The sequence below is a fragment of the Aulonocara sp. 'chitande type north' Nkhata Bay genome, linkage group LG3 (genome assembly GCF_057382095.1).
Source record: "Aulonocara sp. 'chitande type north' Nkhata Bay isolate Kocher_YH1m ecotype deep benthic linkage group LG3, A_spYH_male_GT1.1, whole genome shotgun sequence".
NCBI lineage: Eukaryota > Metazoa > Chordata > Actinopteri > Cichliformes > Cichlidae > Aulonocara > Aulonocara sp. 'chitande type north' Nkhata Bay.
Window position 1 is genome coordinate 5,138,478 of NC_141346.1, and position 13,302 is coordinate 5,151,779.

At 41.0% G+C, this 13,302-nt stretch overlaps 2 protein-coding genes across 2 annotated transcripts in view; both read left to right on the plus strand.

Annotated features, from left to right (window-relative positions):
- The window catches only part of LOC147333619 (protein NLRC3-like), a 231,567-nt gene that overhangs the window by 108,964 nt on the left and 109,301 nt on the right, over window positions 1-13,302 (plus strand). The gene's annotated exons all lie outside the window — the stretch shown is intronic.
- LOC147333623 (uncharacterized) lies at window positions 1,288-11,797 on the plus strand. The gene is made up of 13 exons (XM_086286319.1): window positions 1,288-1,435; window positions 2,109-2,224; window positions 2,965-3,078; window positions 3,772-3,876; window positions 4,168-4,293; window positions 4,731-4,856; window positions 6,256-6,334; window positions 6,469-6,688; window positions 6,854-8,651; window positions 8,753-8,926; window positions 9,069-9,242; window positions 10,136-10,182; window positions 10,331-11,797. Exons 2-13 carry the CDS (start codon window positions 2,136-2,138, stop codon window positions 10,867-10,869), a joined length of 3,591 nt encoding a protein of 1,196 aa, XP_086142445.1. The 5' UTR covers window positions 1,288-1,435; window positions 2,109-2,135; the 3' UTR covers window positions 10,870-11,797.

Sequence of the window (13,302 nt, forward strand, 5' to 3'; positions counted from 1 at the left end):
TGTTCTTGGCAGCGTTTGACTTTGTTTTTGGCGTTTTGGCAGCGTTTGACTTTGTTTTTGGCGTTTACATGTGGGCGGAGAGATTTTAAGAACGGAAAGTCCCCGTTTTCATAAACACCCGTGTGCGTGAGGAGGTGCGGCTCTCTCCGTGGTAGTGATGGGATTTCCGGCTCTTTTTAGAGATCCTGCTCTTTCGGTTCGGCTCACTAAAAAGACCCGGCTCTTTCGGCTCCCAACCGGCTCTTCAGGTTGTTTTGTTGCTTTAATTAATTTATTATTAACAATAATATAAAATTCTGCACAAAAGGAATTACTAACGTAAAACAAAGTGGTTTTATTTATATACCGGTATGTTTATATATAAATATATGCGGTGGCCCCTAGAGACAAAACACATACAAACTCCGAAACACATTTCTAGCATGAACTGAACTTCCAAAGCAGAGCTACTAGATCACTTAAATTACACAATTGAAAGCATGTGTGTATTGTTTGTGTATTTATACACAGGCACTCAAATATATTCAAATAATTTAAACAAATGTTCATTTACCTGTTACTACCACACACCAAATCCGGTTGTTGGTACTCTTGGCTTGTGTAGCCACAAGATAACAAAAGCTCCACACTGCGCCCAGCATCCTGGATCACTTCTGTTGTCTTTTGTACGTGTTTTGGAGTTTTTACGTGTTTTGGAGTTTGCACATGCTTCAGAGTTCGTACGTGATTTGAAGTTTGTATGTGCTTTGTCTGTAGAGGCCACCGTAAATATACTTTTATTTATTCACTCCACATAAAATGTAATAAATAAATCATATAATACAAAAATCAACTATTCACATTTCAACTTTTAACTATTTAAATTTTCAGCTTTTTCCTTTTACAAATTTAAAGTGAAAACAACACAAAACACTGCAAATCACAACACAATTAAATATAAATTATAATAGGAAAACAAAAAGAAGATGCATATTCTCTGTCATATGGGCCTGCATGAATAAACTTTCTGAATCCTTTATCATCTGCAACCGAAAATAGTTGTGGATGATTACTATACCTTTCTAATGTGACGTTGTTGTCCCTGGCTCTCTTTCTCTCTCTCCCTATGGCTCTGTTCCTGCTACTGAGTGTAACTACCGCCCCTCCCCCCTCTTCCCAGCATAAAGCACAAGGCTCACGTGCAGGAGAGAGAGAGGGTGAGAGAAAGAAAAAGAAAAAAACCCCACGTGACGGCTCGCGATAAGGAGCCGGCTCGCGTCGTTCACGTCAAAGAGCCGGCTCTAAGAGCCTTTTCGTTCGCGAACGACCCATCACTACTCCGTGGAATATGAGACAGTCTCGGTGAACAGCAGCTGCTCGGGTGTTTCCGTGTTCGTTACTTTTTTTCCTGAACTTTGTGTGAGTGGACCGTCGCCGCGTGAAGCTCCGTGTGAAGGTAACGCAAGGAGTGTGTAATGTTCGTGATGTTTCCCTGTGTGCAGCTTAGTTCACGGTGACGGACTCGCAGCTCAGACTGCGAATACGGCACCGCAACGAGGCCGTGTTCGCCATATTGTGTTAGTTTGTGCGATCACGTTTGGCACAACACCAGAATGTAGACACTCTGAGCTCCGGACGGAACTTTATCTTCACGGTGCTGCCAGAGGGAAAGACGGACTCAATTATTACTTGTTATAAACAGGACTGTTTTGGATTACACACAATGACCTGTGAGTAAAAATACTGCGTCACACTGGCTGTTCTCCTGTAACAGGAAGTCGTCGTCTGTAAGGACGGTTGTTACGACACTTGTAACGTTTGTAACTCGGACAGACCGAGTAAGACTGATAAATATAATATAATATGTAATAATCATATAAAACTGGGAGTATAAATTTTCAAGAGTCGGATCAATAAACAGATATGATAACGGCACAGATATCAGTAAAACCTTTAAATAGAAGCAGAGCAGCTGGTTGCAGCTTCCTCTGCCTCACACTGCTGTCTGACTGCATCCAGCTGACACTGAGAGGAAGCAGGAAAGAAGCAGCTGATATTTGGACAGCACACATGATGGAAAGCAGGATTTCAGTTGATGTGCACATGAATGATTTGTGTTTCCTCTGCAGGTAGAAAGTGTGTGTGAGCTGAGCAGCATGGATCAGTGTGAGGACAGAGAGGAGGGAGCCCCTCCCTCTAAAAGCACTCTGTGTGGGGAACATGAGAGCCAGACCAAAGCTCAGAGGTGAGATGACCATCTCTAACTGTCCATGACTCTTCTCCATGTCACACCTCAGCACTCACATCACACTCAAAGCTGCAATAAACACATGCTGGATCCAACCTGTAGTGTGTGGGAACATATAACTCAGAGTGTGACAAACACAGCCAGGCTCCACAGAACATGAGAGGATAGTTTAGAGGTTTGATCTGGTTGTGAAATAAATCATTCAACCACAAATCAAAGCTGTAAATAATGAATCCCTTCTTCTTCTTCTTCTTCTATCCTGGTTATTTTTCTAGCATCAAACATCAACAAATACATTACAAGTCGACCAAACAAGTGGCTCAAAGAGCAGATTTTAAAAAATAACGATAATTCTTAAAATGTTCTTAATATAACTTTTTCTTCTGAGTAATACATGCTGGAGGCTGGTGATGCCTGCAGGTGAAGAAAAAAAGGATAAAGTATATAAATACTCATTATTTCTAACATTTATTAGCAATTTTACATGAATCATAACACAAATGAGTTTTAGAATGAAAGAAATGTATATTTACTAATGTAACACCAGCTGTCATAGTTATCTCACTCATAAGGTAAGGTAATATTAGAGAGAGGCGCCAATGATAATCGTCTGTGAGCAGCTCTTGGTGAAAGTGGGGAGGAAGAACATGAAGAGACCTCCTACAGGTCAGATGTCTGTGGAGAGAGAATCTTCTGTGAACAATGATTTAACATGGTTTTCTCTCCATGTCTGCCAGAGTCAGTGGGAGAACCTGTTGGCCTCATGTCCCCCAGAGGTTTTCTGAATCCAGCTGTGTGTCTCTGAGGAGTAATCAGTCCATAGAGCCTCCGCTGTTCTTTGCTCCAGACATGTAAGCTGGAACTGAGTCCTTAATGCCACATTTGTGTGTTCAGTGTTACTTTTCATTAGCTTTGTGTACCTACAGCATGTCAGCTTTATGTGTTCTTACATAAACATAAAGCTGTGCATCAGAATCAGTCAGCAGCTTCAGCCTGCAGATAAATGTGTGAACAAAATAAGAAATATAATCACGACAGTTGATCAACTCCGTGTGATCCTGAGACATTGGTGGGAAAAAGTTTCTTCATCAGTCTGACTGACAGCAAAGAGTTAGAGGATGAAGGGTTTAAATGAGGCTGCAGAAGAAAATAACTGTTTGTATTTATGTGAGATGGTTTGAGGAGAAGTTCAGTAGGTGGAAATTCACACTGTATGTAACTTAGAGATAATTAACAAAGTTTAACAGAAAACGTGAGCATTATATTTCCTGTGACTTTGGAGAGAACGGTGAAAACAGTGTGTGGGTCCATCTGTAGGGCAGCGTCATGGTTCACAGTTTCAGAAAGGAGAAGGATTAGTTTCTGTACCTGCTAATAACAGAGTAATGGCCAGAAATGACTCGAATATTTGTTTGTAAATCATCCAGAATTGTTGTTGTTTATAATGTGGTTGCATGTTTTTCTGAACACAAAAATATTTTTTAATTGAAATCTTAATCTTGATCCTGGGACTCGATCTTTCTGTCTGCTGCGATCCGCCTCAGACCATCAGACTATCCTGAACCTGATGCCAGCTGTGTGTCCTTAAAGAGTGATCTGTCCATGGAGCCTCCACTGTTCTTCAAAAAGCAGATTATTTCAGAGATGGTGTAAGTAAACATCAGCTCATCTTCTTCCTCATGTGTCCTCATCTTCAGAGTCATGCGAGAAGTCATGTGGCATTTTAGTTCAGTCCAGCAGAAACAGCAGAGGACATTTTCATGTATGATGAACAATTATGTTATTATGTGTCTTCTGAATGAGTTAGTAAACTCTCTGTATGTATTATTGTAGGGTCTACCTTACAACATAAAGCACCTTGAGGCGACTGATTTGGCGCTATGTCAACAAAACTGAATTGAATAAACTTGTTCTTGGTGGTCTACTTCTTTATCTGGCAGACATGACAGACCAGGCTGCTGTGAGCCTGATCACAGCTGTGTGTCTCTGAAGAGTGATACCTCCATGGAGCCACCGCTATTCTTCAAGAAACCAGCATCAACCTTTAGAGCAGGAAAACCAAAGAGGTGAGCTCTCCTGGAACGTCCATTAGAGCTGTCGCTATAATTACCTGGTTCCCTGTACTCGGGTTTAAGCTGATATTTAGACCTAAAATGGTTGTAAAGATTAATGTGAGTGTTAGTGGGACGTAGCCGTGAGACCTGAAATCAGATTTTGGAAGTTCGGTTTAACTAAGAGACTCACAAGTAACAGACACCAAAACAATGCTCAGAGGTGGTTAAAGCTCTGAGGCAGGACTCTTAATAATAATAATGGCAGCAGATGAGTTCATCTGGTAGATCTAGAAAAAATATTTTAGAGCAGAACTACAAAAGGCCTTTTATGCATCTCGGTCTACTCTCAGGGTTCTGGATTGTTTTTAACATTTAATGGTTATTCATTTTTAAACTGTATACATTTATGATCTAATTTTCTCTGGGATGGCTCATTGTTTGCTTACCAGGATCTGTCAAAGAACTGTCTTCAAACAGACACGTAGCTGTGAGTCGGTGAAGAGTGATACATCCATGGAGCCACCGCTATTTTTCAAGAAAAACGTTATACCCTTAAAACCAGGGAAACGAAGGAGGTACGTTTTCCATCAGTACCGTCTCATTAAGTGGCTGTTTGCTCTGTACTGAGGTGTAAGTAGGTATCTACGGTATACTAAAAACACTTCAGGGTAAAGAATAATCTGAAGAGCAGTGTTAGTGTAGTGTGTGTGAATGTCTGTGTGAATGGGTGAATGACTGAACGTGTAAAGCACTTTGGGGTCCTTAGGGATTAGTAAGGCGCTATACAAATCCAGGCCATGTTTATAGTGTATGTGTTATTTCACATAACAGTGAGACATGAAATCAGGTAGAGGAACTCCAGTTTGAGCAACACAGTCACAAGTTTGTTCTTCAGATACCAAACATTACACAAAGGTTCATAAAACTCAGATATAACATATGAAAAGTAGTCATGACAGCCATGATCTTCTGGCAAAACTTCTCTAAAGTATGAACATATCGGAGCATTTACAACCATTAAACATAAAGTGGTAATTAGCTGAGTAAAATTTATTGTGCAAAGAACGAGATCTCTAAAACCCCAGATAAGCTTCTCAGTTTGAAACGAAACCCTTAGAGATGCCTTTAACACCAGTTTTAGTAACATACTCTGGGCTGCATACTTTTAAAAACTAGTGAAATCTGAAAAATCTTTTGTGATTAATTTTATTAAAGGAAGAAACATATCATTGGCATTCATTCAGGAAGTTTCACAGAAGTTTCAAAACTGGTTTCAAGCAGGAAGCATGTGAGACTCAAACAGGACAACAAGACAGAGAAATTAGAAAAATGAGGGTTTAAATACACATGAGATAATTAGAGAAAGAGACAGCTGGGAAACAAGGTGCAGGGGAATGGAATCACCTAACGAGCAGGGGGTGGAGAAAACTGAACATAATGCACAAGAGACTATGAAAATAACACACTGCAGTTTCATATAAACATGTTGTGGTTTTCCCTACATTCAGGTTGAGAGTGTTATAATATGATGGTGTTGCTTTGACTGCACAATCCCACGAAACGATATAGAAAATATGTAAAATATATCAGCTGTGAATAACCTCCTAATTGCATTGTATAAAAAGAAATGATTGTCTGTAGGTGCAGGGAGCGCTGTTTGCATAGTCGCTCATTAAGACCAGGTTAATTCTGTCCATTTGCAATTACAATTGCTTAACTAGCTAACTAAATAGATTCTGCACATGAGAAGAGTGTCTGTATTTGCATTTGGACTGTCCCTTTCACACTGCAAATTTTTAAATTTAAACAAATCCCAAAAGTGTTAAACTTAGATTAGCCACAACTTGAGTAAGCAGGCATGACTAATTTATTTGAAAGCGTAAATGGCACATTAATAACCAGGTGACCATTTTACGTGGCTGGATGTGTATGTGGAAAGATAGTGTAATGTAATTCTTCATGGTTCCTCCACAGAGTGGACCAGGAGAGCTCAGAGGTTCCCAGTGGTCAGTCTACCCAGCAGCATCAAACACAGCTGGACTCCATATTTATGGTCTGTACATGTGCAACAACTACTTTTACATCTATTGTGTTCACAGTCATCTCCATGCTGCTCTTTGTAGAGATCTGATGTTTGGCTCCATGATTTCAGTCTGATTGGCTCATTCATAAAGTATTCTGTTCCAGCTGCTGGAGGACAACATCATCACTTTTGTGAAGGACGAGCTGAAGAAGATCCAGAAGGTTTTGAGTCCATATTATGAAGGCAGTGAGATGGAGGATGAAGCAGTATTGCATTGTGAAGATGAAAAGCAATGGAGGAGCAACAGAGAGGCATTTATAAAAATCACAGTCAACTTCCTAAGAAGAATGAAGCAGGAGGATCTGGTTGACCGTCTGAAGAACAGTGAGGATTTCTCTGAAGATTTTCTTTTGCTGAGTAACTGGAACATTTACTAATGTTTCAAAAGAGGGACCCACATGTGTTGAAATGCTAATGATTTAGGGCATGAAATTGTTGCCTGAACTTTCTAAACATTTGGTTGGTATATTTGGTCTGTTGTTCTTTTAGGAACTCCCAGCAGAGTTTGTCAGCAAAACCTTAAATCTGCACTGAAGAAGAAGTTCCAGTGTGTGTTTGAGGGGATCGCTAAAGCAGGAAGCCCAACCCTTCTGAATCAGATCTACACAGAGCTCTACATCACAGAGGGAGGGACTGCAGAGGTCAATGATGAACATGAGGTCAGACAGATTGAAACAGCATCCAGGAAACCAGACAGACCAGAAACAACAATCAGACAAGAAGACATCTTTAAAGCCTCACCTGGAAGAGATGAACCAATCAGAACAGTGCTGACAAAGGGAGTGGCTGGCATTGGGAAAACAGTCTTAACACAGAAATACACCCTGGACTGGGCTGAAGACAAAGCCAACCAGGACATCCAGTTCATATTTCCATTCACTTTCAGAGAGCTGAATGTGCTGAAAGAGGAAAAGTTCAGCTTGGTGGAACTTGTTCATCACTTCTTTACTGAAACCAAAGAAGCAGGAATCTGCAGCTTTGAAGACTTCCAGGTTGTGTTCATCTTTGATGGTCTGGATGAGTGTCGACTTCCTCTGGACTTCCACAAAACTACAATCCTAACTGACCCTAGAAAGTCCACCTCAGTGGATGTGCTGCTGATAAACCTCATCAGGGGGAAACTGCTTCCCTCTGCTCGCCTCTGGATAACCACACGACCTGCAGCAGCCAATCAGATCCCTGCTGACTGTGTTGGCATGGTGACAGAGGTCAGAGGGTTCACAGACCCACAGAAGGAGGAGTACTTCAGGAAGAGATTCAGAGATGAGGAGCAGGCCAGCAGGATCATCTCACACATCAAGACATCACGAAGCCTCCACATCATGTGCCACATCCCAGTCTTCTGCTGGATCACTGCTACAGTTCTGGAGGATGTGCTGAAAACCAGAGAGGGAGGGCAGCTGCCCAAGACCCTGACTGAGATGTACATCCACTTCCTGGTGGTTCAGGTCAAAGTGAAGAAGGTCAAGTATGACAGAGGAGCTGAGACAGATCCACACTGGAGTCCAGAGAGCAGGGAGATGATTGAGTCTCTGGGAAAACTGGCCTTTGATCAGCTGCAGAAAGGAAACCTGATCTTCTATGAATCAGACCTGACAGAGTGTGGCATCGATATCAGAGCAGCCTCAGTGTACTCAGGAGTGTTCACTCAGATCTTTAAAGAAGAGAGAGGACTGTACCAGGACAAGGTGTTCTGCTTCATCCATCTGAGTGTTCAGGAGTTTCTGGCTGCTCTTCATGTCCATCTGACCTTCATCAACTCTGGACTCAATCTCCTGGAAGAACAAAAAACAACCTCCAAAAGGTCAAAACCAAGATACTTTACAGAGACACATTTCTATCAAAGTGCTGTGAATAAGGCGTTACAGAGTCCAAATGGACACCTGGACTTGTTCCTCCGCTTCCTCCTGGGCCTTTCACTGCAAACCAGTCAGACTCTCCTTCAAGGTCTGCTGATACAGACAGGAAGTAGCTCACAGACCAATCAGGAAACAGTTCAGTACATCAAGGAGAAACTCAGTGAAAATCTGACTGCAGAGAAAAGTATCAATCTTTTCCACTGTCTGAATGAACTGAATGATCGTTCTCTAGTGAAAGAGATCCAACAGTCCCTGAGATCAGGAAGTCTCTCCACAGATAAACTGTCTCCTGCTCAGTGGTCAGCTCTGGTCTTCATCTTACTGTCATCAGAAGAAGATCTGGATGTGTTTGACCTGAAGAAATACTCTGCTTCAGAGGAGGCTCTTCTGAGGCTCCTGCCAGTTGTGAAAGCCTCTAAAAAAGCTCTGTAAGTACATAGATAGCACTTATTTATGAATGAAAATGATACAAAGTAGCTTACAACTATAGAAAAGGTAGAACACTTTTGTATTTTGTTTGTCTCTTTAGGCTAAGTTGCTGCAACCTTTCAGAAAGAACCTGTGAAGCTCTTTCCACAGTCCTCTGTTCCCAGTCTTGCAGTCTAAAAGAGCTGGACCTGAGTAACAACAATCTGCAGGATTCAGGCGTGAAGCTTCTCTCAGTGGGGCTTGAAAGTCCTCAGTGTACACTGGAAACTCTCAGGTCAGATCAAGAGCTTTTTAAACTTACATTTAGATAGGAAAGACATGGTTATAGCTTACTCTCCTTCTCATTTATTATAAGTATAGTATAATTATTTTTTCAAAAAACGTTAAAAACATTTGCTAAATTTGTGGAACTCTAGTTTGTCAGGCTGTCTGATCACAGAAGAAGGCTGCACTTCGCTCGCATCAGCTATCAGCTCCAACCCCTCCCATCTGAAAGAGCTGGATCTGAGTTACAATCACTCAAGAGGCTTCGGGATGCAACGGCTGTCGGCTGGAATGAGTGATCCATGCTGGAGACTGGAAACTCTGAGGTATGGAGAGTCTTGTGACAGCCACACATGAATAGATAAAGAACACACATTAAGATAAATTTTTAAGTCAAGAGGATCAATTTCACTAAATAGTTTTGAAAAATGATTATTTTCATGAATACTTGTGCAAAGAAATAAAGAAGTCTGATGCATGGGCAGTGACAGTGCAGCCTTCCTGAAGCATTACGCAGAGGTTTTTGGTCCACACATACCCCAGTCTGGGTTATCTTTGGAAAGTTTAAATACAGTGAAGTGGATAAGAGTTTTTTGTCATAATCTTGGCACACTCAATTTGCTGTTGGGATTGTAGCATGAGACAGGTTATTTTAATGTGTTTCAGGTGAGAGCAGTACACAAACCTTATAGACATTTTGATAATTACAGGTTAATTTAAGCTGCGTCTTTGAGTTCATTAGTATAAGATGAAATAAGGAAGCTAACTGAAGCTAGCTGCTATAAGTAATGTGGAAATGTTAACTTTCTAATTGTGTTCTTCCTGTCAGCTATCATGTCTGAAGGCAAATGGAAACATTTGGAGTGTAACAAGCTATAAAACTAATGTTAGTCCAACCCTTTTAAATGTTAGGTTTTCTGGAGTGCACAAATTTGAATACAGAAGACAGCCAAGGTACAGAAATAGCTGCAGAAATGCATCACCTACAGCATGTTCCAGATGGTGACCGCTGTAAAGATGCTGAAAACTTTCTGACAACCAAAGAAATGTGGATTGTAAGAGTCAGAGTCCTATTTGTAAGATGTGTGGTAGCAGGACCTTTCTATTCCCGTTTTGTTAGCAAAGTCAGTGTCTAACAGTGTGTGAATGAGAGCCATGTAATGTCCATGTGTGCATGCGGAAAGAGACTGTGCTGGTCTGACCCCCCTCCTCCTTTCAGGGTGGAGCCTGCTGGAGTCCGATGGTTGAGACCAGGTCTGAGGAAGTGTAAGTGTGTTTTTATTGGGATTCATGAAAACAAAGCAGCACACATTCAACCATCTTCATCATGTCAGGAGTCATCATCAAAGTGTCAATCAATGAACAGATGATGTTTCAATAACTGCAGCTGGATTGTGTTTGTTCTCTCCATCAGATTCCTGTCAAATCACAGTCGACACAAACACAGTGAACACAAACCTCCAACTGTCTGACAACAACAGGAAGGTGACACGTGTGGAGGAGGTTCAGTCATATCCTGATCATCCAGACAGATTTGATCAGTATCCTCAGCTCCTGTGCAGAGATGGTCTGACTGGTCGCTGTTACTGGGAGGTCGAGTGGAGAGGAATGGTTGATATATCAGTGAGTTACAGAAGAATCAGAAGGAAGGGAGACAGATATGACTGTGAACTTGGATTTAACGAACATTCGTGGAGTCTGAGCTGCTTTGATCATGGTCCTCATGCTGTCTGGCACAATAAGACAAGAACAACAATCTCCTCCTCCTCCTCCTCCTCTGTCTCTAACAGAGCAGCAGTGTATATGGACTGTCCTGCTGGCACTCTGTCCTTCTACAGAGTCTCCTCTGACACTCTGATCCACCTCCACACCTTCAACACCACATTCACTGAACCTCTTTATCCTGGGTTTGTTTTTGGGTCAAATTCTTCAGTCTTTCTTTGTGCAGTCTAAAGGCTGTCCTCCTTTTACTGAAACACTTCAGAAGTCAGCTTTTCAGCATTTTTAAACAGGCTGTTTGTTATTAAAGGTTTATTTTATTGTTCAAGTGTGATGTAAGTATACAGTATAGTGTGGATATAGAACTGGTGTTCCTTCTAATTAGTTGTGTTGCTCATATTTTTTGTTGTGTATTCTCTCCTGTTCCCTTCAGGCACTACAATATCAAAGATCAAACGGTACACAATTTTTAAATTCAATTCAGAATGTCTGTATGGTCTCCTGAACCTTCCTCCAGTATTGATTATATATTATTTAATCAGTAAGCATTCTTTCCACAATGATTCATAGATGTTCTCACTATCAAAATACTCTATAGTTATGTTTTATCGGTCTGGTTGCTAACTTTTGCTAAAGCTGGCACTGCAGACATCTACTGGATCCACTCTGACGTATGTAATCCTCTAACTTATAAGTAATTGCACAATATACCAACAGTTACATTGTTAGGGCCCTGAGTTAGTTAATTGGTTTTTATTGTCATTTTAACACATTGGATTTTAATATGGAACAGCAGTGTAATCTCAAACATAGCACTTTAACATCAGTGAGAGGGTGGTTGAGAAACCAAAATCAAAGTTTTTAAAAATTATTTTGCAATCTGAAAGTTAATTTAATATTTAATCATATAATTTTAAATGCCGGGACACCGTGTATTATTTTAATTTGGTTCAGAATTGTATAAAATCTCTTTTTATGGTTTCAATTATATGTTAGGTTCAGTTACTTGATTTTGTGCTGAGAAAACTGTGTATATAATGTAAAATAGATGTAGAGGCTAAGCCTACGCTTGAAGCCACTGAGGTGGTCGTTAACGGGGGTGACGCGATGTCACTGGTATGCATGAATTAAGTTCACAGTCCAATAAATCCAGCAGTATGTATCTTGTCCTTTTTGGTCTTTATTCCATATCGACTTAGCATAACAGCGCAACGGTCACAAACTGTTTGCCTTCTCAATACCTTTACATTACATAATCAAAACAGAAAAAGGTGACCTCTAGTGACCACATAAGGTATTAACCCAAAGAATGGCTCCTACACCCCGGCCCCTAATTGAAATGGCTATCAGACATGGCAATTCTAATCACAAAGAAAATAAGGAGCCACTAATACAGTCTATTTTAGACCTATACAATCACATAAATAAACATAAGTAACACACTTTTAGATTACAGTCTCATGTAACAAGCAAAGTTTAGTTACAGGTCTTTCCAGAATATTAGTCTTTGTTTTTAAACGTGCAGATCGCACAAGTCCTTTTTTGTCACGAATGGCTTCCAGAACTCTTCCAAGTGGCCAGGAACCACGCGGTGCAGAAGAATCCATTATAATTACTATATCTCCAGGTTTTAGATTCTTCTTCTTTTGGTTCCATTTTTGTCTCTCCTGTAACAAAGGCAGGTATTCGCGTATCCATCGTTTCCAAAAAAGATCTGAGATGTACTGAGCCTGTTTCCATCTTCTCTTCAGATACATATCCTGAGGGTCGAATAGTCCGGGTGGTAAAGATGGTTTTCCTTTCATCAGGAGGATGTGATTTGGTGTAAGTGGCTCTAGGTCTTTTGGATCATCAGAAAGCTTTGTGATGGGTCTGTCATTTAAAATTGCTTCAATTTCACATTGAACCGTATTTAATCCATCGTCGTCCAACTGTTGTTGCTGAAGAACGGATCTCAGAATCTTTCTGATCATACGAATTATCCGTTCCCAAATTCCACCATGATGTGATGCTCCGGGCGTATTAAAACTCCATCTTATTCCAATGTGTCGCAAAGCATCCGCTATTTGTGTATGTTTCAGCAATTCAAGAGCCTCCCTTAACTCTCTGTCTGCTCCGACAAAGTTGGTTCCATTGTCCGATTGGATGTGAGCGACTTGACCTCTTCGGCTCACAAAACGGCGCAAAGCATTAATGCAGGCATCTGTGTTTAGAGAGCTAGCCACCTCCAAGTGCACTGCTCGGCTGGCTAAACAGGTGAAAATGACTCCATAGCGTTTAGCTGTACCTCGTCCTCTTTTCACTTCAATAGGTCCGAAATAATCAATTCCGACATTGGTGAATGGTGGGTTATCTGGCAAAATTCTTTCCTTGGGTAAATCTGCCATCTTTTGCTCCAAGGCTTTTCCATGATATTTTCTGCAAAAATTACATTCTGCGATAACCTTCCTTACAGCTGAGTTGGCCTTTGTGATCCAGTATTTTCTCCTTAGTGTGGATAAGGTGTGGTTACGACCGCTATGACCAAGCTGTTGATGAATGTGCTTTAGGATGAGATTTGCTACATGTTGGTCTTTTGCAAGAACAAGGGGATGCTTCGTTTCTTCTGGTAAGGAGCCCTTTGTCAGTCGTCCCCCAACTCTTAAGAGGCCTTCATCGTCAAGATAA

Bases quoted from the DNA above. Each gene is read 5' to 3' on its own strand.
- LOC147333623 (XM_086286319.1), top strand. From the start codon at position 2,136: ATGGATCAGTGTGAGGACAGAGAGGAGGGAGCCCCTCCCTCTAAAAGC. The intron at 2,225-2,964 runs GTGAGATGACCA...CATGTCTGCCAG, and splicing joins AGCCAGACCAAAGCTCAGAG to AGTCAGTGGGAGAACCTGTT. The intron at 9,243-10,135 runs GTATGGAGAGTC...TCCTCCTTTCAG, and splicing joins TGGAGACTGGAAACTCTGAG to GGTGGAGCCTGCTGGAGTCC.